At 46.1% G+C, this 25,233-nt stretch overlaps 1 protein-coding gene across 1 annotated transcript in view; it reads left to right on the plus strand.

Annotated features, from left to right (window-relative positions):
• The window catches only part of LOC120838262 (structural maintenance of chromosomes protein 4), a 68,580-nt gene that overhangs the window by 42,277 nt on the left and 1,070 nt on the right, over nt 1-25,233 (plus strand). Inside the window, exons 14-25 of the mRNA XM_040208097.2 lie at nt 1,743-1,904; nt 2,455-2,495; nt 3,687-3,874; nt 7,160-7,395; nt 11,853-11,979; nt 12,846-12,897; nt 13,232-13,369; nt 15,104-15,248; nt 17,409-17,582; nt 18,835-19,014; nt 23,219-23,451; nt 24,225-24,408. Coding sequence (XP_040064031.1) covers nt 1,743-1,904; nt 2,455-2,495; nt 3,687-3,874; nt 7,160-7,395; nt 11,853-11,979; nt 12,846-12,897; nt 13,232-13,369; nt 15,104-15,248; nt 17,409-17,582; nt 18,835-19,014; nt 23,219-23,451; nt 24,225-24,408 — 1,860 coding nt within the window. The remainder of the gene's footprint in view (nt 1-1,742; nt 1,905-2,454; nt 2,496-3,686; nt 3,875-7,159; nt 7,396-11,852; nt 11,980-12,845; nt 12,898-13,231; nt 13,370-15,103; nt 15,249-17,408; nt 17,583-18,834; nt 19,015-23,218; nt 23,452-24,224; nt 24,409-25,233) is intronic.

The raw sequence follows: 25,233 nt of genomic DNA on the forward strand, positions 1-25,233 counted from the left end.
GCGACGTTGTACTACGCGACTGCTTGACTCTTTGACTTTGCGCATTGCACAAGAACCACATAAAGTAGCACTCATGCGGCGTGCTTGTTAGCCTCAGTCTCGCCCTGGCTAGCATCTTAGGGGCACAACAAAACCGCATGCTAAAATTGCCGATTCTCAACGAAATGCGTCGGCATTTAGCGCGGGGTGTTCAGAGTCTGCGAATGACGGGAATTCCAACCTCGCGGCGGTCCTGCCCTTCCAGTCGTCGGCGGTTTCGGATGCAACCACTGCGGCTTCCCTCGCCCGCCGCCTGCAGTCTGCATACTGTGGTCTTCGAAGAGCCGATCTCTCTTTCCGGGTGTCGACGGTTTCGCGCAAACGGCGTTGTCGCTGCGCCTCGGTTATACATTGTCGCGTACGTCGTGCCTCCACCACGGTCACCCGAACCCCTCCTTTCCCGCTCTCGCGGTACATCATCAGAAGCGTGCCGAAAGGCTCTTTCCCTCTTGTAAGAGAGAAAGCAGACGTAACGAGCGAACGAACAAGGCGAAAGAGCACAATGGGAGCCACATTGGCCGCACGATACCAGTCCAGCCCACACCATGGCCGTCCGAACGAAAGACGGCTGCATGCACCGGAGCAATAAATGCTAACGCAGGACACATTCTGCAAAAAAACGGTTAAAGTGCAGGCGAGCTGGTGCAAGTTATACGTGACGATTGAAAACCTTAGACTGTGGTTTCAAAACCACAGTCTCAGGTTTTCAATCATCACACATTCTGTGCTCTCCGGTCTTCGTCGGCATGATTGAGCGGTAGGAAATTTTATAATACGTTGGGCCACCTCTAGTGCTTTTGGGTCCGAGTCTGGGATGTAGCCTCGAGAGAGTGTGTAGTGTGGAACTCGCAATGGGGAGCGTGTATTCACCAATTGCATGCTCCGCGTGGAGTCCTCAGTTGCTCTCGGAGCGGAGACCTTCCTCGGTGTGCACTTGGCAGTAGCAAAGCAGACTACACATACAGTGTAGGGTCTTGCTTGTGGGCATTGTGCACCACCTAAGCTGCCCAAGAGCAGCTTTGGTAGGTGCACTTAGGTGAAGAGAGGAGTAAAGCACGTGGCTGCGAAGCGAGGGTGCCGGCTCCAACAGTGACGCAAAAACCAGTCACCATTGCACGGCGTCCAACCGGAAGTTTAAGCGCCAGTTCGTGGACAATCTGCTCGGTGCAGTGTGTAATCTGTGCAACCGACGGTAGATTCGGGCGGTTGTGAGCAAGGGGGTTTTAAATGCTATACCTTTAGACACCTTTGGGAAAAGCCAAAGAAGCAGTAAATTATTATTATTTTTTTTTTTGCAGAACTTTAGAATAGGGTGTGAAGACGTCACCCAATTACTTTTTTGCTATAAGGTTGCATATTTGTTGAGAAAAACTATAACAAAGCCGGACTGAAACCCAGGCACCAGTGTGGAGAGACGTGACATTGGAGATTCCGGGAATTGCTTGGGTGTGTCTGATGTTTTGGCTTTTCCTTGCAAGCAACTCATGGAAAGTGTAGCTTGAAATTAAAAATAAACTTTTGTTTTGTATAGTTGTGCCTAATTAAGTGCGATAGTCCTGTGGTCAACACCCTTTGTCGTCGCATCGAGCCAGCTCATATGTTTTTATCTTCCACCTTTGCTGTCGTGCAACTTTTCGTGCAAAGTTCATGAAGATGAGGACATTTGTGTGTTGACTTTTCTTAATCTCGTCGTTGAACGACAGGGGGATCTTGGAGCCATTGACGAGAAGTATGACGTAGCCATTTCGACAGCCTGCGGTCAGCTGGACTACATCGTGACAGACACGGTTCTCTCGGCCCAACGCTGCGTGGAGTATCTCAAGAAGCACGACGTCGGTGTGGCAAACTTCCTTGCTTTAGAAAAGGTTCGTACCTTGACTGCTTGGCAGCAATAGAACTTCTTTTTCCATCTACACTCATTGGTGGGGCAGTACAAGAAGCTGCTTCACTCGTCTTTGGGATCAAGAATAAAAGTTTTTGCTTAGATAGTCCACACCCGGCTCATAGTTTGCACTTTTAGTGCCTGTTCCAAACGTAAAAATGATAATACACAGCACACCTTGACAAATGCCTGCTGCATTAGCTCACAAAGAAGCTTGTATCACACATAAATTAACATTATTATACTCTGTTATTCATAAAATCCTTTGCATCTTGCACAGTAGATGATCTTACGAAAAAAATATCCTTGTATAGTCTGCATGCGTAGATAGTCCACATCGGGTAAAATTTAAACTTTTAGACATGGATAGTCTGCGAACTATAGCCCGGAAAATATGGTGGTTTATTATAACTGAACCAAAAATTTAGAAGTGGGATGCAGTCACATAAATTATTAAGCTTTATTTTTCAGTATGTTTCAGGACAGTCTTCTGCATTAATCAGTTTTTTTTTGGTGTTTTTCTTTTTTTGCAGATGGATCGATGGATTTCATACACTACAAAAAAGATAACCACGTGAGTGACTTTTGCTGCTGCGTACGCTTCATAAAAGCGAAAAAAGGTCCTCTGAAGTCGTGTCAGAATTTTTCAAAAGAGAATTACGGAGGTTCTTCGATTAAAGGCTTATTCACTCAGTACAGTCTAAGCTCGTTATAACAGACCTTGATTTTGACCAAGATTTTGACCTGTTGTAAAAGGAGTATGTTGTATGCAGATATGAAGTTGAGTCAGTGGTATGTAGAGGAAAACCAATTGAACTTCACAAATTGGTATGTTATATCCAAATGTCTGTTGTAACCAAGTCTGTTGTAATGAGCTTAGACTGTACTGTGTGCTTACATTGCTTTATGTTACGGGAGCTCACGTCGAGTTATGGCCATGAGTCACGTTCACTTTGTGTCAAGCGTGGCAGCCAATTCAATTTCTGTCGCATGCGTGCTTCACACGCACGCGGCATGTGAAGCTTGCGTGTCCAGGAGACTGAACACGGGTGCTTCACATCGTCGGTAGCGTGTCTGGCTCGCAAATGAAGGGTCGTGGGTTCGAATCCCGCCTCCACCTAAAATTCTTCAAATTTTTTCTGTAAGGGAATTGAATTACTTTATAAAGTGAAATCATTTTAGACGTACGGCGACCTTTATTTTGCATTACATTTCATGTTTTAATCACTTTCATTCCACGCGTGATGTCACGTTTCACGTGAGCATTATGGGTTGTTGAAAATTCCTGCGCAAGGTCATGGGGCTGTGACGTCATGGTCCTATCGACCAATCAGGATTTTTCCCTCCCACGCCGCTGGTGCCAACGCCAGATTTTCTGCGACATGAGCTCCTGAAAACTATCGCTTTAAACAAAACGCCCATAGACTTGCCCACAGTTCGCAGGGGGGAGGCGATGACTGCGCTTTACGGAAATAAGTCGTTTTTGGCGGATGAACAGGCACCGGTAATACTGGGGTTCCAAAGTATGACACATCGGCGTCCCAACGCAATTTATGTTTTTGAGTCCACGCGTCATTTCTGGTTCGTCATGCTTTAACCTAAGTCTCGGTGCAGGTTTTGCAAGTTACGTAAGTCTGCTGGCTTTGCAGGAAAAAGGCAGACCCATTTTTGAGCAAATGCAACAGCTACCGAGCTGCGTGTAATATTAATCGCTGTAACACATGTTTCTACAGCCTCTTGCGGACTAAGTGAGTGTCGCTTGCAGGCCCGAGAACGTGCCTCGGCTGTTTGACCTGGTGTCGGTGAAGGAGCCCAGCATCCTGCCGGCCTTCTACTTTGCCCTGAGAGACACCCTGGTGGCCAAAGACCTGGAGCAGGCCACCCGCATCGGGCTGCAGGGCAGGACGCGCCACCGTGTGGTCACCCTCCAGGGGGAGCTCATCGACGTCTCCGGTGAGGAGGTCGCACCCCCAGGTCGCCTTCACTGTGTCACGGGTCTTTCCATGTATGGTTTGATTGAACGGGTGTTGTCCAAAGCTTTGCCACCGGTTGCAACTTGGAGCCAGTTCACACATTTGCGTTTGACTGTGGCTCAGTGCGTTGTAATCTCTCGTGGCTGCCTGACACACTGGCACGATCGATCGGTTTCGCACCTGCGTATATTCCGCATATCATTCTTTCGCCGTGAGCTCGAAATAATTTCGACAGCGTTATAAGAAACCATTTCTCATATATGCAGCAGAGGTTTGATGTTGAAAATACTGCAAAACCTTCGGTCTAGTTGGACTCTGGTCTAAGCCGATCCAAGGTTGCTCGATACAGTAGGCTCGCGATGATTTTAACTCAGATATTTGGTACTACAAATGTCAAAAGTTTGGTTGTCGCGCCATGTTTTCTATGTATATATGAGATATAGCACTTTTCCGCAGTGCTCCAGTGCTCGGTAAGAAGCACACTAGACGGGGCCGCAATGAACAAAAACTATGAAATATACGAGAACACCGTTTGAATTAGATGACTTCTAAATAGATTGAAAACATAGCTGGACAACCGAAATTTTGTAATTTTGGTCGTCCATTAGCCCCGTTAAACGCGCTTCTTACCGAGCACCAGAGCACTTTGGAAAAGCAACACCCACGGAGCTCGCTTCTCCTTGTGTTGCTTTTCCGCAGTGCACCGCTGCCCGGTTAAAACTCAACGGGGCTAGAAGTCCGCAATAGACAACTTTTTTTTGCCAGGTGAACAAACTTCATTTTGCTTTGAGGTGTCGCGTGCCATCTAAACAGTCCGCTATAGACAACATTTTTGAGGAATGAATCAGCTTATCTCATATGTTTCACCAATGTTTCACGCCGGGGGTACCTGCTTATGATCAGCAGGCCCGTGTAGAGGAAATCATCAAATGTCTGCTTGGCACATGTGGCCACTTGTATAACAAACATTAATTCTATCTCGCATCATATTTAGATGAATTTCTGATAATTCAAACTTCCGATAACACGTACGAAATTCGTAACTTCCCGGAGTTTCCTAGACGGTGCCAGTGGATTCTCGTCACAAGCCATCACGTGGGGTCGTAACACGGTCACAATGCCGGGAGCGCATCTCCGACCGATGCGTTTACTCTGTCCTCTAAAGCGGTCTCTCGATTTTTGCCCGACGACGTCGTTGCAAAGGTGTCGTGTTGTCGCCTGCCGCGATATTGGCAGTGGCGCTGTGGCGGAGCCGAATGTGGCAGACGCCCATTTCAAAGCAGACACGAGCGGACGCGCCATGATGACGGCTACCCTTGCATCCTTTTTTGCCGGCATTTCTACGACCAACCATCGAGATCGCGGAGACAATTTGTTCCTACTTGGGGACTTCCGTCCTATTCCGGTAGACGGTGAACGAGCCGCTCGAAGGCTCGTTCCAAACACCATTCGCGACTCCAGCAAAACGGACGCCACCAAGCGGGAAAACCGGGAACCAGCCGGACCAGGTCGCTCCGCCCCCCCCCCCCCCCCGCGTCTCTGGTGGCTTTCACGGACACGTGTTGTCGTCGCGGTGGCGGATAGTGTAATTTCACAAAGGTCCGAAAATTTCTTAAGTTTGCCTGAGTGTTCATTCGTGTGGTGAAGCCTCAGTTGATTGTTTCCCTCCATCGCTTGTTTGAAAGCCCATTTACTCCGCAACACACAGTCGCGTGCTTTCGATTTCCTGGATGGAGAGGAATCAGGGAAAAACGTTTTGATTTCTTGTCTGTCTCGAATCACATTCAAAGTGACGACTACTTGGTAACTGATAAGTGGTTTCTTTAGAAGGATGTAGAACAGTGGACCGGGGACAACAGACGAGGCATTTTACTGGAGGGAACACCAATGTTGCAGTCAAGTGGATGGGAAGGTTCGATAGATGCTTTTCTTGAGTTAGGTTATGTTCGATTAGCTTCTAGTTTTAGCCACCCACGCCAGTGAGCGCGTTTGCTATTCATCTTGGCCATCTTTTCGCCGAAAAAACCTCCGGACCACACTGAAGGAGTTTGGCTGATTTCGGAATTACTTGATTCAGGAAAACCTGCTCGCTGCAAATGATGAATGAGGGAAATTATCTGTTTTCAAAAGGTGGGTGATGCGTCTCGCAACGTTGGAAGCTGTCACGGCATTTTGATCTATTGCGCCTCCAATATTTATATGATACCCCCGTCGAAGCCAGCAGCAATATACGTCTACATTGCTCAGGTTGACCGGCCACAAAGAATACTAATTTTCTCCATTCAGGATTCGAAGCAAAGTTCAATGCAGAGAGGTTCTGCGTGAATCTCCGATGAAGACTCTCTTCAGTTTGTCTCCGTGCTGCCGGCTAGAACCATTTGGCTAAGTTTAAGTAGTATCTCTCTGTCTGTCAAATATACTTTTATTCAGCAGTTCACCTAATAGCTAGTCAACTAAGCTCATATTTCAACCCGAAGATTATACTAATATCGCGTTAGTGGGACCATAGTACGTAATATAATACATAACCCGCTCGTCAGAATGACTTCTTGATTGCTGCTAAAGCCTGAATTGAAATGCGAGTATCAGCTGCTTAGTGGGGCGCCAGCTGGTCAACATGCTCCTTCACTCAAGAAGCGCTTGCTTAATTTTTGTAATTTTCCAGCAGCCTGTGTTGTTGACCGAGCAGACGACTGGAGCTGTTTCTTAAACGCGGATATGCACAAAAGCTCAATTTCGCGGACAGATAAGTCGCATGGTCGAGGCATGCGAGGTAGCTGAAAATTACTCTCGGTGGAACAATTCTGTAATCATCACCGCTTTCCTTAGGTGATCAAAACTGATTAGTATTTTACCGTCTCTACGGAGCCCAGAGTTTCGGTTTTGAACGAAATCTCCGAAACAAAAGTTTGACATGAAAAGAACAAAAAACACTGGGAAAACAAAACTATGCTCTGCAAGTTTATGTGCACCGGCTACATTTAGCCGTCTCAGTTCAAATACTTATAAAATTGGGCATTAAACAGAAGAAAAGCTGCTAAATTGAATGCGCCACCCGTTCAGGCGGCCCGGCCGAACCGACGCGACCTGGACTCAGCCGCCTAGTTTGTTTGGTGGTGGCGCCCCGTATAGGTCGCTGGAGTCGCGAATAGGATGGGCGAGCGCAGTCGGACGTAAATCCATAAACCGGTCTTAAACCTTCTGCCAAATGCGCGTTGCGAGCGAAGACTGGAGGCTCCTTCTAACGGGCCATGCCCACTCCCAGGCACCATGAGCGGCGGTGGAGGCCGTGTGTCCCGGGGCAAGATGGGCAAGGCCCTGCTAGACGAGAGCGTCGGCGCAGATGACCTGGACGCCCTCGTGCAGCAGCTGGGCGCCCTCGAGTCCAAGTGCCGTCAGCTGCAGGAGCGCAAGGGCATCCTCGAGGACAAGGGGACGGCGCTGCGCAAGGATGTGGCCTCTTCCAGGCTGGCGCTCCAGAAGTTCCAGGTGGAGGTTAAGGTGAGCCGTCCCTCTGTATCTTTCTCCCCCTTTGTCCGTGGGCATGCATCTTTGTAATGAAGCTTGTACATGTCCCTGCAACGGTAGCCTATTTGCTCGAGCATCATACAGTAGAACCTCGTTGATACGTTTCGAAAAAAACGCGAGGAAAAAAACAAAAAGATCCGGGAAAACGTATGATCCGAACTTGACATTTCAAGGCAGTAGGGAAAAAACAAAAGTCGTGAGTGCAGCTGAGAAACATTTAATACCAGTACCTCACTTCCCGAAAACATCCGTCAGCTTCTGCTGGCACGCACCTTGATTTTTTGGCAGGAACAGTTCCTTCTGCAGCGTCTGCAGGCCTCCCTCAGCTGCAGGGTTATCTTTCGTGGCAAAGTAGCTCCGCAGCACATCCAGTGCAGCGACTGCCTGAGCGAAAGTAGCTCTTGGAGGAGTTTCTGGCTCATCCTCATCCTGGTCGTCATCGTGCTCGTCTCCAGTAACTTGGCCCTGTCGCAACTCCGCCACGATGTCAGCAACGGTTTGGTGGTCACACGTTGGGACCTCGTCGTCCACAGCGATGAAATCGCTGAACGCCAGCTCCGAGCCGGCGGACCGGAGCTCCTCTTCCATGTCATCATCTTCAGTCTCGCAAAAGTCGGGGTCACTGCTCACACTGAGTTCGGGCTCCTCCACTTTTGGCGAATGCCGAAGCCCGCACTTCCTGAAACAGTTCTTGACTGTTTCGCTGGTCACGCTTTCCCACGATGCATTCAGGTAATGCATTGCATCAAGCAACGTGAGCTTGCAGGGGTCCTCGCCTCGGGACACGCGAGCCAAGAAGCGTCGCGCGATGCACTTCCTGTGTTTCACATTCTTGATGATCCCGGCATCCAGAGGCTGCAGGTGACTCGTCGTGTTTGCCGGCGGGAAGACGACTCGGAGGTTGCGCAGGAACAACGTGTCCTTCGGATGAGCTGAACAGTCATCCAAAAAGAGAAGCCCCTTCCGGTCTTTGCACCCCAGTCAGCCGTCGAGGTACCGCAGAAACACTTCGAAGAGGCTGCAGGTCATCCAAGCCTTGGTGTTGTGCTTATATACGCAAGGAAGCCGAGCAAGGTTTTTCAGGCATGTCGGGTTCTTCCATTTCCTGATCATCCACGGCTTGATCATTTCCGTGCCATCTTCGTTGCAGCAAAGCAGCACGGTTACTCGATCCTTGCTGAGCTTCCCGCCGTGGCACGACTCCCCCTTCAAACTCAGGGACTTCGTGGGTTGCACCTTGAAAAACAGGCCAAGTTCATCGACGTTGTAGACGTCGCGCGGGGCGTAGGCATTCACAATGCCCGGAAGCAATAAAATCCAGTTTTCAATATCCGCCGGATTCACGCGGGATGCTTCACCATTCACTTGGCGGTACGAGATGCTATGGCAAACCCGAAATCGGTCCATCCAGCCGTTCGAAACTGCGAAATCCTCAATACCCATGATGTCTGCTATCTCCATGGCCTTTCCCCACAGAATGCTGCCGTCGAAGTTCACACCAGATGCCCGTGCTTGCTGCGCATCCTCCAACTCTCCGTGCTTTGCTCCGCGGGCCTGTTTCGTCACTGCACCAAAGACCAGGGCGTTTTCTTCTATTTGCTTTCGTTTCGACACAACCGTGTTGACCGTCGACGCAGGCAGTCCGAGGTTCTTGGCGATGTCAGTTCTTTTCCGTTTAGGGTCCCGGTCGACAAGTGCCAAGATGTTCAACTTTTCCCTCAAAGTCAAAGGTTTCCGCTTGCGTGATGCCATCGCCGGTTCTCGGGCACGGGCACGGAAAGAAGCAAGGCTGACGCGCACCACGGCACGGCAACAGAGAAATGGCGGAATGCCGACCTCGCGAAATGTCAAACAAAAAAGTTGTCAGGTTCGTTCATTTACTACCACCCGTACATGGCTCAAGAGTTACTCTTAGGGAAGCGTTTATCATCCTCAGAGTCGCGTAGCCTGTTTAAATGGTGTCTTCAAGCATTTGGTGGAGTAACCGAGAGTGACTCTTAGTCACATGTCTATCATGAAAACGACTAAAATCAAGAAGTGAACGCGAACGCATCAACATCGAGAACGTTCGGCGTGCGGTGCGTGCGGCGACACCCGTTCTGCCCGAAGATTGGGAGCTCATTGCCCAGAAAACGTATAATCCGATCCATGTTTGGCGAAACTTTGGACGTACTTTCCCGGGAAATCGTATTATCCAGAAATGTATGAACGAGTCGTAACTCTATGGGACATTTTTCGAGCCCTCGATTCTGAACGTATGAGACGGGAAATCGTATGAACCGAGATCGTATCAACGAGGTTCTACTGTGCGACCGTTTCATAAGCAAACAGCGTGTGTCTTTGCGGTGGTAGCGTATTTGCTCAAATTTGACGCGACCGTTTCGTAAACGAAGCTCACATGTCCACTCTCTACCACGGCATGCAAAGAATTGGTTGTTGCAATTTATGGAAGTACACCAGCGATCACTTCTTCTGTAGCCTTATACTTTCACTGCATCTACCGCGGCATGCAAAGAATTGGTTGTTGCAATTTATGGAAGTACACCAGCGATCACTTCTTCTGTAGCCTTATACTTTCACTGTCGTCTAGCGGTGCGTGCCTCTTTGTTTGCACGTCTTTTGATGAAGCGGAGAAGTGCACCTTGTTGCCGTTCTCTGCTTCATTTGCACTTCTCCAGTATGTAGGCAGTATGAAGGGTATTTGATGTTGAGGACAAAGGGAATGATGTGACCGACACCGAGCTTAGTTGAAAACATTCTGTATTTATTTTCCTGCACTGTCAGGCTCGTAGAAACAAGTAATTTCATTGTCTTTTTTGGAGACGACGGAGCAATGACCCCCCACAAGTAGCTCCTAACGTGGTCATGCAACCAGAGCTTAATTTAAAGGGATTGTGCAAGGAAAAGCAAAGTTCTTTTTTTGAAAGGGCATAGGAAGGACACATAATTTTTAAAATAATTTTTTTATGAAAAAAAAAGTTCTTTTTCCGCAATATTTACGCCGTTAGACGCAATTTAGGGAGCGGTCATGGCCCGCTCTAAGCCCTGCCCACAGATCAGTGGCCCCGCCCGTCACTGCTGGACTGGCTTGGCTGCTCGACCAAACAGGCCAGCAAGTGTAGTGTCTCTCTTTCGCGTCCTCCGGTGCGTCTAGTCTGGAAGTTTAGCACCACCTGCTGGTCGTGGGAGCAGACAAGCGGCAGCCTCCAGCATTGTCTGTTATTTCACCACCGTTTGTCGTCGTCTGCAGTGCCGTGAGACGCGGACACAAAAGCTACACATCGGCGTTTGTTTACTCCTCCATCCATTTGCTATTCATCCGCCGTCTAGAAACTTCTGCAATGCTCAGAAGACGTGACCATGAAAGCAGCGTTTTAGCGTTTCATCATGCACGAGCCACGGTTCAATACAAGCGTCTGTCAGTGTATGTCAATGTGCGTAATAAGCGACCGAGAGAACTACGACATCAACAAAATAAATATGCAGTCTTTCTAGCTTTACTGTTTTTATTTTTTTTCACATGGCATCTGTGAGCAAGGTGGGTGAGCGTCGTGACGCACAATTAAAATGTGGCATAAAAACATTCGCCTTGGTAGGCCAGGTGCACTGCAAAACTTGAAGGCTTGCCTTTCGAGGCGCAAAGATGGGAACATGGCTCGACAAACTTGATGCAAGCAGAACGCCCAACTGCCTCCAGCCAAAATGCTCGCAAAATCTTACCTGTGTAGGTATCTTTTCGGTATTGAAACCATGGTTGCAGTCACGACAGTTGCACAATTCACAGAGCAGCGGGGCCACTTTTTTAGGGAACCAACATCTTTATTCAGCATCAACAAAGAAAGAAATCAAGCCAGATTGATCGAAATAGTTGATCTGGTACGCTAGTCTTAAGCCAGTCCCGCTACAAGAACAAGCATTCGCACAGCGCTTCCGAAGGTGCATACTTGTGGCGGTTGTTTGCTGCAAACTACATTGGTTGAGGAAATACTATTACGACACAGAGATACAAATTTACAACCAACCTTTGACTCATGAATTATCTCTCCAGCCAATAAGAGATGTAAGCACGGGGCGGGCTTAGCGGGCTGCGACCTCCACCTTCTGCACCTAAATTGTGTGTAACAGCATAAATATTGCTCAAAAAGGAACTTTTTTTTTTTTGTAAAATTATTTAAAAGGTATGTGTCCCATCTATATCCTTAAAAAAAAAAAAAAAAATTTTCTGCAATGTTTTTTTAAGCGCAATGGAACCATCTCGCAAAGCTACCACCTTATACTCATGGTCTGCTCAGACTTTTTAACTGAATGCGATGACTCTGAAAGAGTCGAGCTTACATTGGTTACCACAAATGCCCCTTTTGAAACCTTGTAATATGTATTCTTTCCAGAAGATATGGGATGTTTTGCATGTGATTTTTCTTGCTCCACAGGGCCTGAAAAGCCAGCAGAGCTCCCTAAGCACCCAGTTGACTGAACAGCGTCAGAAAGTGCAGCAGGCTGCACCAGACTCCGGACATTTAGCTAAGCTGGAGAAGTCTGCCGGAGCTTTCAAGAAAGGTCTGCGTAACAAGTCTTACAATAGATATTTCTTTTATGTATATAAGTATTGAGACGGTTGACCATGCAGTCGTACAGAAAAAAAGGTTTACTTAAGGATGAAAGTGTGGTTACATGCCCTGACATGTGCAGGAATATTACTATGCTGTCATAGTGTCCCTTCATATGGCCACGAAAGATGGTGGCACTATCTTATATTTGTGTCGCCACACTTTTGATGTGTGGTGAGCTGAGAGGTTATTCCCAAAGTCCCAGAAAAATTGAAGCTTTTTTAGTAAGCTCTAGGGATTCCTGGCAGAAATTGGAGGAAGTGATAAGGGGTTTTACACTTGAGGTTAGATGTTTGGATTAGTTTACTTTGTTGGCATGTTTCAAATGGACATCACTGGAAGTGGACTGTCAAAAGGCTTACTGAAATCAAAGGAGAGGACAGCTTATTATTACTAGTGTCATCCTTTAAGTTCAGCTATTGTTTAGATTCACGTCGATTGTAAAGTTACCCTTTTGGTGCAATTTTTCTATAAAAAAAAAACGGTTGCAAAGATTGTGATAAACCATATTTAGACGAAGCTTAATTCTGCTGCTTCCTGTAGTGAATTTTTTTATCTCACTAGGCTTGCTCTTTTTCTTATGATCTCTTGTGGGTTTGAGTTGCGTAATGAGGGCAATGAGGGCACCTTCCTCTATCGGCTGCTTTGTGCTTTTGTTGAGTATCCAGGCTTAGTTGCCTTCTTCGGGCACCCATCTAGCATTCTTTTTTAAATTAAGTTTGAAAATTCATCTAGAAGACATTGAAGCATGCTTTGAAAGTACAGGACCATGATTTATGGTTGAGTTTGAACTGAAGAAGCCCCTTTGTTTCGCAGAGTATGACAAAACCCTATCAGCTTGGAAAAAAGTTGAGGACAAGGTGCTGCAGTAAGTGTGCCTTTCTGCTTCTTTCATTTTCATGTAGTCCATGCAGTTTTTCACTGCAGTTGTCTAGTGACACTCATTCACCATTCTATAGTATTTCTTCCCGAAAAGGGTCATGTGCAAGGTAGAATAGTTTAAATAGCTTACTTTAGCAACAAACATGACTTGGTCTCTAAATGGGGCCTTGATAAGTGGGTTGTGCTTGCTGTCATACTTTTCAACATCCTATCATGAAGTAAAAAAATTAATAAAAGAAAATTACATTCGATTTGGTTCAAAATTCTTATTGGAATCTTCTTTGTGGAGTGTGAAAACAATTTCGATGGGTTTGTTTCAGTCTTCACGAGAAGATTATGGAGATTACGTCCAGTCGTATGGGGAGCGTTCAGCAGAAGGTGGACGGCATCAGTAACCAGATGGATGCCGCCTCTTTCGCGATCACAAGGGCCTCTACTAGCATCAAGACAGCTGAAAGGTCTGCCTGTTTCCTTTGATTTTTGTGTATCACCAACTTGTGCCCCTGCATCACCAATATGTGTTTCTGCATCGCTAAAAAAAAAAACACTGCCATCATTGGCTCTGAGTAGAGATGGGTGAATATGGTGACTCTCGGCATATTCTATCAATTGATGAGAAAATTAATTTATTGTATTGTATTCTATGTGCTGAGAAACTGAAGGAAGGGAGAAGACGAAGGCGCGTGGGGACGTCAAAGGGCCGAGCTTTGATTGGAACGATTAGTGGGTAGCCCTGAAGCTAGCTGCCTTTTTCCCCACTGCACTTGTCGAAGGCGTTCAAATGCGAAAACCAAACACGACATCGGCGTTCCGCATTCTAATATGTTCGACTAGTGCGGTGGAGACAAAGTCCCTGCGCGCTCTCGTCTTCTCCTCTCCCTCCCTTCCTCGGCGGGTCGTAATGAAGTACAGTCCACACGCCTTTACTGTAACAGTGATGGAAGCGCCGCATCATTTGCGCCAAATTGCGCCATGAACCCAAGTCTGCTACATGTCGTGCCAAAATGCTATTTTTGCTCAAAAATTGCGCAGCACCTTTTGCCAGGATGAGCTTAAACAAAGCAAAAAAGAATTTAACATTGATCGACACTAATATTGAAAGAAGTAGAGGAGAGGGAAAATGGTAAAAAAAATGAGAGTGAAACATATAAACTCCCGTTCGTTCCCAGGCCGTGCAAGCATGCCTTGCATAACCTAGTCAGTAGCGTCTCTGGCTCGCAACTGAAGGGTTTTGGGTTTGAATGCCGCCTAGAATTCTTCCTATCTTCCTTTAAGGCAATTTAATTACTTTATAAAGTGAAATCATTTGAGACATACGGCGACCTTTATTTCGCATTACATGTCATGTTTTAATCACTTTCATTCTACGCGTGACGTCACGTGAGCGTCATGGGTTGTTTGAAATTCTTGCGCGAGGTCATGTCGCTGTGACGTCGGGACCCTATCAATGAATCAGGATTCTTCCGTTGCAACAGCACCGACGCCGACTTTTCTGTGACGCGAGCACTTTAAGTGGCTGAACTTCTGAACTACTCAAGTGATCTTAATGAAATTCGCAGGGGAGATTTAACGTCAGATGTAAGGTGTACTGTGCAAACTTTCAGCTTTTTAGGACGACTTTACATACCTGCATAAGATGTGTCACTCTTCATTAAGAAATCTATGATATGCAAATGGAGCTATTAAGCACCTTTTTGACTGCTAGAATATAAAGTTTGGGGCGTGGGACTTCGGGCGATCTAGTTTTTTTTTTTTTCAAATGTAAATATTTCAGGAAGAGTTATTACCTCAAAGTAGAAGATGCATATCTGTCCTATGTCAGTCTTTTTGAAAACAGTGTTTTTTCAATGAGCAGATAGTCCGATTCCCCAGTAAATTTCACTTCAGAAACATCTTGATTGTGGTGTCAGAATAGTTTTACCTTCAAACAAAAGATTCCTTTGTATGAAATTTACAGCAAAAAGTGGAACTAAGGAAAATGCATTCAAACATTGCACTCCTTTACTTTGTTACTGCCTCACAATGTGTTGAAAATATTTTATATCAATGTAACTATTTGGTATATGGTTATCAAATTCAGTGTAAGGGTGTGTAACTAGTTTCTAAAACCGAAAACCTCAAAACTGAAAAATGAGTTTTTTTCAGAAAATTTGAAATTTAGGTTTATATTCCTCTTTAACTTTTTCTTGCAGAAACCTAAAGAAATGTAAAGACAAAATTGCATCCTTGGAGGCCGAGATTGTGGAAACAAAAGAAAGCTCAGAAGCGGCAAAGAAGGAGTACAAAGACCTCGAGACCCAAGGTCAAGAGCTCACGGAGATTGTCAATAAACTTACCGTAAGTTTTATAAACATCTCTTTTACTCTTTGGTAGGTCTCTGGCCTGGTTACACCCGCATAGACTTGTAAGATCTTTCTGTAAATGCTTACCAAAATCTTTCGTTGTAAAGCTATACATCACCGAAATTTTATTTCTGTTTGTGACTACTAAGACTCTTTCAAATCATTCTTGTTTCCAGAATAATTACGTTGTTGTAGGGCAGCTTCGCTCAGCTCTCTACCTAGATTTTGAGGCACGGGAGCAGTGGTAAGAGTGGTAATCAGCTGCGACGTTTGCAGTAACATCTATTTCATTACACTAGCCATGGACACTCAAAACGTTGCCCAGTGTGGCCTGACCAGTAACTGACTTGCTGACGGCTTACTAAGCAGCTGTCCTGGGTTCATTCTGATGGGATACTTTCATTATTACTAAAGTAAATCTAAGTTTTGGGTGGAGTTTTTTAATTATTGTTGAATATGCATATGTTTAGATAAAAGTGAAGACATAGTATCAATTAGAAACTCGCTTAGCAGAAACTTAGCTTGAAAAACTGGCTGGTGTCAGAATGATTCAGCGCTCATGCTTCATGTTTTGTGTTAGCAATAAAAAGCGAGACTTCAAAGCATGCGTTGGAGGCTTACTGGTGCCGAAGTGCAGTGTATTTGTTTCTCTTGCTCTTGTCTTCTAACAGTCATATCTTTTGGTGACCTTGCACCTCCACAGAATACTGCACTGTATTACAGTGTAGTCTATACTCCGCCTCCATCACGTACTCACGCGCTCATTGCCTTTCACCGGGCTTTGGCTGCTCGTGCAATGAAGTGCCATTGAAGGCAGAAAGATGTGCTTGAGGCGTAGCCACTACTGGGTTTTTAAGCTGTCGCAGGCTATAGTTAATGCTTCTTATCATCATGGCCGATATAACATCAAATTGTATCGGTGACTTTCTGGCAGTACACTGTAAAATACCGGGCAAGCGACCACTCAAAATTTGGAGATAATCGTGATAAAATGGGGGATATAAGTCGTTGGAGCTTCTTGGGGCACACAGCCGCACCATGTGTCATCGTGGTGCGCAGAGATTGTAATTGATGACAGTGCTATAGACAGAACTCACGGATGAAAAACGTATTACGGCAAAAATGGCTATATGGGCACTTGTCCGGTCATCAGTTTTGCATACAATGTACTGTGTGTATTTGCTCAGATTTTACCAATTTGGGAATGGGCATTTAGTGTGGAATGGGCGGATGCACAGTATTCTACGGTAGTTTGCCGATTTTTGGCATTATGTCTAATTGAAACTGTTCTTTGATTTCGAGATACATGGAATTTAGTTTTTATAATGTGACTAAGAGACTTAAATGTTCAAAATGACACGTCTACCTCTAGGTAATTTTCTTGATACAGTGCAACCCACTTATAACGATACCGCATATAATGATGTACCACTTATAATGATCACTTTCTAGAGTTTCTAGACTGGAAATGATCAGTTTTTAGACTGGAAATGATCAGTTTCTAGTTCAGATACAACGATAATCGGTTATAACGATTGAAATTGTGGGTTTTCTCATTATCGTTATAAGTGGGTTGCACTGTAGTAACCAATGATCTATCAGTTTCTGCAGAGAAAGTACTAGCATCCATGTTTGTTTTAATGTACCAAGAGCCAACCATTTATCCATTCTTACTTCTTTCTTTTTTGCTTAATGATTCCATATGAATAATTTCTGGAAGGATGCAAACCAGATCTGCAAACTTGACACATAATTAAAAATGTTTTCTCTGTCTTGTACACGCTGTGCGACTGTTGTGCACATATTCAAATGTACCTCCACGTTCTACTCCTCAAGTACATAGCTTTCTTAAACCCGAGTAGGTGATGCACGTTTGGATGTATACTATGCGTTTTCTTTAGGCTTGGAGGCTGCATCTGTGAATGTACGTACAGCTAGACCAGAGCTAAGCTTGAAGTGAAAATAGGCATTCATTTCCAAGTTAGCTGTGGCAACGGCTTGACCTTTCCACGGCACTGTCTTGACCTTGGACTTGCGAATATCACTGATGTTTTGTGTGTTGTCCCCTTTTTCATCCGTCGTCTCCGGTTTCCCGAAAATGTGTAACTGTCCACAAGTTGCCTAATTTCGGTCCTCTCTATGTGGCATCACACAGGAGGAGCTGAAGACCCTGAAGCAGCACGTTGCTGAGATGACGGCTGAAATGGACAGTGGCAATGCTGAGGAGAACGCCCTCAGGTCCAAACAGATTGAGCTGAAGAACAAGCTGGAGCTGAGTGAAACCGCTCTAAAGGAGTGCCGAGGGAAAGTGGCGCTCTGGAACAAAGAGGTATATGTTGTTTGCTCTCCATTTGCTCGTTGTGTGCTTCTGACCGAGTCTTTCTTTACTTCATGAGCTCAACCTTGTGAATCCCAATTATGCAATCGGGAGCGTCATGCAAGCCTGCTACCCCAGTACGTCAGTCGCTTTTTAATAGTATAAAAATTTGTAATCACTTTCACACAAACAAAAAAATTGTTAAAAAGGAAATGGATGTGTATTTTTTTTTTTAAGGTAAAATGACCCAGAAGATGCTCTTCCTCTGTAGAGTGCTCCAGGACAGACAGTACTTTAAAATCTTGTTGCAAAAGCTGTCGAAATGCTGACATTTTGTTTCAGAAGATTTTTACGCCCCTCTTCCTCATCTTTCAAAAAACGTAGCCTCCCATAGTTGCAATCTTTTTAATGCAGTGTATAGTTCCCCATGACTCCAACGCTGTTATAGGCCGTAGGCTTCGTCTATTCTCTATTCTTTGTCTATTGTAACTTTTCAAAGTTCAAAACTTCTTTTTGGATGCATGTTGGTGCGTTGTTCTGTGTAAGAGTAGTAGCACTATTTCTGTCCTTTGCGACAGTGTCCCACCCACAAGCACACACGCATGCTTTTGCATGCCTGGGTAATTTTTGAACTCGTTTAATTTGCCATAAACATGTATGTATGTAAAAAAAAAATGTAGAGCTCTTCTATTTATGTGACGATGGAGGACCAGCAAAGCTATTATCTTTACGACGTCTAGGACGATGCCTAGAGGATGATGTCTAGGAGGACCTCAATGACGACATCTAGGACGACCTCAAAAACGACTTCTAGGGCAATTTCGAGGACGACGTCTAGGACGAGTTCTAGGACGGCCTCGAGGACAGCGTCTAGGACGACCTCAAGGACGACCTCGAAGACAACCTTTCGGACAACGTCTAGGATGACCCCAAGGACGACTTCTAGGACGACGCCTAGAGAAATTCAGCCTTTCCACTCTGGGGTCGTTCCAGAGTGGAAAAGCTGGAAAGGTTACCACCATTTATAAGCGACGGCGGCAACCAGACAACCGGCCAGCCGGTTGCCTGGTTGCCGCCATCGCTCAAACTGTCCTGAGTTTTGTGTCCACATTTGTTTGCCCGCGGACATTATACTGGGGAAACTAGCCCTTAACAGCTCCACTGTTAAAAAAGGTTCTTGGGATGGTTGTGCCATGAAGCGAGGTGCTGGGGCAGCCTACCTCTTAGCTGCAAAAGACTGCAGTTGCTTGTCCTTTCTTTTCAGATGAAAAATCTGAAACTCCACGAAATTGACGATGAGCCACCGGTGGAGTTGACGGAATTCTCATCCGAAGAGCTGGCCACCTTCGACGAGAAGAACCTGTCCCTGCAGAAAAGCTTGCTAGATGATAAGCATTCCAGCCTGAAACCCAACATGACTGCCATATCCGAGTACCGTAGGAAGGTGCGTTCATCAGTGCTGATCGAGGATATTACTCGAATATCAACCTATTTAGTACTCTGCCCAAATGTAACGCTAGCAGCCCGGACCAGATGCCAAAATTTCAGAGCTAACCCCTACCTTATTTAAATGTTACAAGCGATTTTCTTAAACTTTCAATGGGAATTGGGGTCCTTTACCGGTAGTTTGTGCCTTTCAGCCCATGGGGTTCGTCAGCCACCGTTTTCCCATTGAGAAATTTTTTATAATCGCCTATAACTTTTTGAGTAATGTAACGGTTCGTTCTGGAATTCGGAGATCTAGTCCAGACCGCTAGCACTATAATTTGGGTGGAGACCAAGCGCTCGGCGATGCATAGTTTACCGTGAAATCTTGTATAAATGCCCTAACCCGAGAGATTGCCCAGTCCGTTTTTCTGGCTGATTGCCCAGAGGCTAAAAATTCTGAAACGTCGCGCAGCCCCGCTTTCTGACAAATCAACAGCACGATTTACGGTATCAATACATGTGACAAGCGAGCTCGGAGCAGGTTCTCGTCTGTTTATAGCCCCATAGAACCCAAGTTTGCCGTGCGCACAAGCTGCTCCCGCGATATTGGTTTCCATGACGTGGTCTGTAGTGGGTGTATCACACCATGTGAAATGCAAATCTGCTGCATCCGCGATCTGCAGTATCGGTTCCCGTGACATGCGAGCTTGTAGCGGGTTCCCGCATGTTTATTACATCGTGAAACGCAAATCCGCCTGTTCCGGGATCTGCGGTGTCAATTCACGTGTTGTGTGGTTGATAGCGGGTGTCGTGGTATTCGTCTGTCATTTTTTAGGGGCGAAGCTCCTTAGGGTCTAGCCTTGTCCGGCATCCGTGCTCACATCGATTGCCACCCCATCTGTCTTCTTAAAAAAAGAAAAAATGTTTGCGCAGTCGACAGGATTCTAACCTGTGCGGGGAGACCCCAATGGATTTCTAGTCCATCGCCTTAACCACTCGGCCACGACTGCGGTACAGGTGGCTCTGAGATGTGGTAGTAACTCAAGAGCTGGGGATCTCATGGATGAAACGTTGCATGTAGCCGCTCAACGTCTATACAGGAGAGGACGCTGCGGTCAAATGCGTATATAATCGCGTTAAACTTTGCATGCATTGGCTCAACGTTTAGAGACGAGAGGGCGCTGTGGTCAAATGCTCAAATGCGTATATAACCACGTTCCATACCACACATTCTCTTTCTGACATGGACCGCTGACTGAAGCGGTGGAGATGCATTTCCACGGCTTCTAGCTGATCCAAGCTGACCCGCTAGAAGAACCACTGGCTCTGCATTTCACTGACCATAAAGCAGTAATAATAAAGTCGAAACGCAACCTGGAACTCTGCACTACCTATGAGCAATAAAAAAAAATCAGCACCATCAGCACTGCCTATGAACAATAAAATCAGTATCATCAGCACCACCAGAGCTTCGCCCCAATCAACATCATTAACCACGTGGAGATGCAGTCATTTTTTAGAAACCTGTGCTGTTTTCTTTCCAAAGGTCGCCCACCCGATATTTTTCAACCATTTATCTTTCAGACCATTCACAAGGGAGTTTACTGTATTTTTTTAATTAAAAGAGAACTATGACTTAAAGAGCCATGTTTGTACATGTTTGCTGTGTTGCGGGTCAACAGCAGTGGAGTAGCCAAGTTGCAATGGTAAGGGAGCTCACTGTAACAATGGCAGCTAATGCCAAATTTAAATCATTAAAAATATTTGATCTCCATGACAGCACCTCGGGATAGAAATATTTTCAGAAATTTAGCACTGAATGGGATGGTAAGAAATATTGGCTAGTCATTTAATTCATACTGCAGTTGAACCTCTCCATAGTAACAACACAGTAGGGTTCAGTGGCCGAGCACATTAGCGCACCACAGCCCAAAGCTTGATAGCAAAACCTTACACTGCAGAGAGGGATCTTGGGTTCAATCCCCACCCTTGCCCATTTTGACTTGAACAAGCATCATACTGACATGTGTTCATGTAGTCACTACTGCATGATCCACATTAAAGGCCAGTAGTACTGCACTGGCCAAATTGCCTGTCTGCAGTAAGAAGTAAGTTGCCTCATTTCAAGGACAGATTAAGTTTGTGCCGTCCAAATATCCAAGCATCTGAATTGTTTTTGGTAATCACAGATGCAAAGATATGGATGCAGTAAGCAAAGTCAGTTTGTCACTGTAGCACTAGTACAGACATTTGAGGTATGTAGTTGCATAAAAAAACCTTCTTGGCTTTGGCTGTTCCAAGGTTATTTGCTATGCTGAAGGTTACATCTGTTACTCTTACCTCTTAAAAGCTGGAGAGTCAGCCCTCATGGTTCAAATCTGTGGTGGTTTACACATTGCAGTGGAAATTGACTAGGACTGGACAAACTTGATGACTTCCAGGACTCTTGTCAGTAGCGACTTATAGAAAACCTCTAGGCACCACAAACTCTGCGGAGAAGGGTAGACACTAATTTGCAGCATCAATTTCTCTAAACACAAAAAGCGATTGCTGTTGCATTGAAGAAACAATAAAACATGCGAGGTGAAAGAACAGACATATGAGAGCGGGAGAGATCACTGCATTGAAACCCATTTGTAATGCCAGAGTCCCACTAGAGCAGTGGTTCTCAAATGGGGTCGGCTGACCCTTTGGGGTCTCTGAAGTCCTTCTTAAGGTTGCCGAAACCCTTGATCATCAGTCAAGCCAAACAATAAAACTTCTTTTATTGGTGACGTTGGCTGCCCCACAAAGCTAAATAGTAGATCAAACCATGCGTTCCGAGTGAATAGGGTTGATTACTTTCTGTTTCAGAGCTTCGAAGTTGGTTTGCATGTATTTAGTTTTCTTATTTACTCTCGTCGTCGTAATCGTCCAATACCCTCCTTCCCTCTGGTAGGTGGGGTCCCCCATCACTTCTGTTGAACCAGAAGGGATCCCCAAAGCACCAGTAGTTGAGAACCACTGCACTAGAGCGACAAACAGAAACAGCAGATACCGACAAGCCTCAAACTTGTGCAGCATGCACACAAAGGTGCTTTCTGCAGGCTTGGGGTCACTTGTGCTTACTTCACGAGCACACAAAGGTGCCAAAGGCACCTCTGTGTGCATGCTGCACATGCCTGAGGCTTGTCGGTGTCGGTTGTTTATTTTTGTTGCTCTAGTAAAACTTGAGCATAAGGAAATATCTTTTTTATTTTTTTTTTATTTTGTATGATAAATGTTACTTTATTTGTAAGTGAACTAGCATTTGCACATGAAGCCAGAAAACTATTTGCCAGTTGTCAAGACTTGTCGAAATTGGTAGGAAGAGCTTGTCGAAACTGGCAGGAAGAACTTGTCGAAACTGGTAGGAAGAGCTTGTTGGGAACTGGTGGGGAGAAGTAGTCAAGCTAGTAGAAAGAACTTGTCAAGACTGATAGGAAGAACTTGTCGAAACTGGCAGGAAGAACTTGTCGAGACTGGTAGGAAGAACTTGTCGGAACTAGTGGAGAAAAGTAGTCAAATTGGTAGAAAGGACTTGTCGAGACTGGTGGGAGAATTTGTTGAAACTAGCAGGAAGAACTTGTTGAAAGTGGCAGGAAGGACTTGTTGAAATTGGTAGGAAAAACTTATCGGAACTGGTGGGGAGAAGTACTGGCAGGAAGAACTTGTCGAAACTGGCAGGAAGAACTTGTCGAAACTGGCAGGAAGAACTTGTCTAAACTGGCACGATGAACTTGTCAAAACTGGTAGGAAGAACTTGTCGAAACTCTCGGGAAGAACTTGTCGAAACCGTTAAAAAAAAAGTAGTCAAACTGGTGAAAAGAAGTCGCTGGTACAAGTAGGAAGAAGTTGTCAGAACCAGTGGCGTAGCTACACCATCCGGCACACGGGGTCCTTATCCTCGTTGCTACGCAACTGGTCAGAACTGGTAGGGAGTAGCCAAACAGGCAGGATGAGCTTGTCAAAACTGCCAGGAGGAACTCGCTGACTGGTAAGAAGTGCCAGTCCTTTGGTCCCGCTTGGTCCCGCCGTGTAGACTAGGGCCCCGGGAAGCCTTGCTCCAATGTAAATGCCTGTTTCCATCCCTGGTTGTTTGCTTCTATCTTCTTGGAATCTTTTACCGGGTTGCGTTGTGGGTACTCTAGCCGATTTGCATTTGACTGATAATGGCATCTTGCGCCGTCTGTCTACTTTAGGAGGAGGTGTTCAAGCAGCGGGCCGCCGAGCTGGAGGAGGTGACGGAGAAGCGTGCGGATCAGCGCAAGCACCACGATACCCTACGCAAGGAGCGGCTGAATGAGTTCATGCGGGGCTTCTGCATCATCACGGCCAAGCTGAAGGAGACATACCAGATGCTCACTCTCGGAGGAGACGCAGAGCTCGAGCTGGTGGACTCCCTTGACCCTTTCTCGGAGGGCATCATCTTCAGGTGGGCGTTCAAGGAGGTTGGGTTCAACCCGACTTGCAAAATACCGTATTTACACGACTGTAAGTCAACCCCCCCCCCCCCCCCCCCCCCCCCCCCCCCCCCCCCCCCCCCCCCCCCCCCCCCCCCCCCCCCCCCCCACACACACACACACACACACACACACACACACACACACACACACACACACACACACACACACACACACACACACACACACACACACACACACACACACACACACACACACACACACACACACACACACACACACACACACACACACACACACACACACACACACACACACACACACACACACACACACACACACACACACACACACACACACACACACACACACACACACACACACACACACACACACACACACACACACACACACACACACACACACACACACACACACACACACACACACACACACACACACACACACACACACACACACACACACACACACACACACACACACACACACACACACACACACACACACACACACACACACACACACACACACACACACACACACACACACACACACACACACACACACACACACACACACACACACACACACACACACACACACACACACACACACACACACACACACACACACACACACACACTGTACATCAAGAAAAAAAAAAAAAAAAACTTTAGGTGCGCATTTTAGTACCTAAAGTTTTTTGAAGTACAACCTCCTTTCTATGGTTCCTCATTTTTGCCTGTACCCCCCATTTTCCTAGTGTACGTCCTCCCAAGAAATCGTGGAAAAACATTTCAAACTTGTCCGGCGGGGAGAAAACGCTGAGCTCTTTGGCTCTCGTGTTTGCACTGCACTACTACAAGCCCACGCCGTTCTATGTTATGGACGAAATCGACGCTGCCCTGGACATTAAGAATGTGTCGATCGTGGGTCACTACGTCAAGGTATGTGCCTTTCTGCTTGCTCCCGGGGTGCCAGACACAGAAGAGGGGCCTTTGAGAAATTTTTACGACAGCCGTCGCTTGACGAGAGGTGATAGTCTTCGGTAAAATGATGACAGAGCAAAGTTTTGTCTCTAGTCTCATAATGCAAGTTTAGTCGATTGTAAAATACGGAAAGGTACCCTGTTCCACATGGACGTTTGGTCGCATTGCCAATTTTTGACGCGCCATGGTGTGATTTCACCGTAGTTGCTGACAGAGTGAGAATGACAGCTTGGAGCACGTGCTGGAGGTAGTGATGCAAAACTATCGATAAATTGACTATCAATAGTTTTTTCAAGACTATCAATAGTGTCTCAGAACTATCGATAGTCGACTATCGATAGTACTATCGATAGTTTTTCTATAGTCGACTATCGATAGTCGACTATCGTTAGTTTTTCGATAGTCGACTATCGATAGTACTATCGATAGTTTTTCGATAGTCGACTATCGATAGTACTATCGATAGTTTTTCAATAGTCGACTATCGATAGTTTTTACTATACTGGCGGCTAACGATACTATCGATAGTGCTATCGATAGTCTTGCACCACTATAGTCCGTTACAACTCAAGAAGGTAGGGCGAAGGTAAGACGGGCCGGGGAGGAGGAAGCAGACGGAACGCTTTAGAGAGAAGGAGGTTTCACCCTTTCTTCTCCAGCGTTCCGTCTGCTTCGTCCTCCCCGGCCCGCCTTACCCCCGCCCTACCGCTCGCCTCCCCCTTCTCCTCTCCTCGCCCAAACTCCCGTCTTTGTCATCACTGAAAGCTGAACGAAAGTTGGGAT

This window comes from Ixodes scapularis, unplaced genomic scaffold (assembly GCF_016920785.2).
Source record: "Ixodes scapularis isolate PalLabHiFi unplaced genomic scaffold, ASM1692078v2 PGA_scaffold2__306_contigs__length_199485367, whole genome shotgun sequence".
Taxonomy (NCBI): Eukaryota; Metazoa; Arthropoda; class Arachnida; order Ixodida; family Ixodidae; genus Ixodes; species Ixodes scapularis.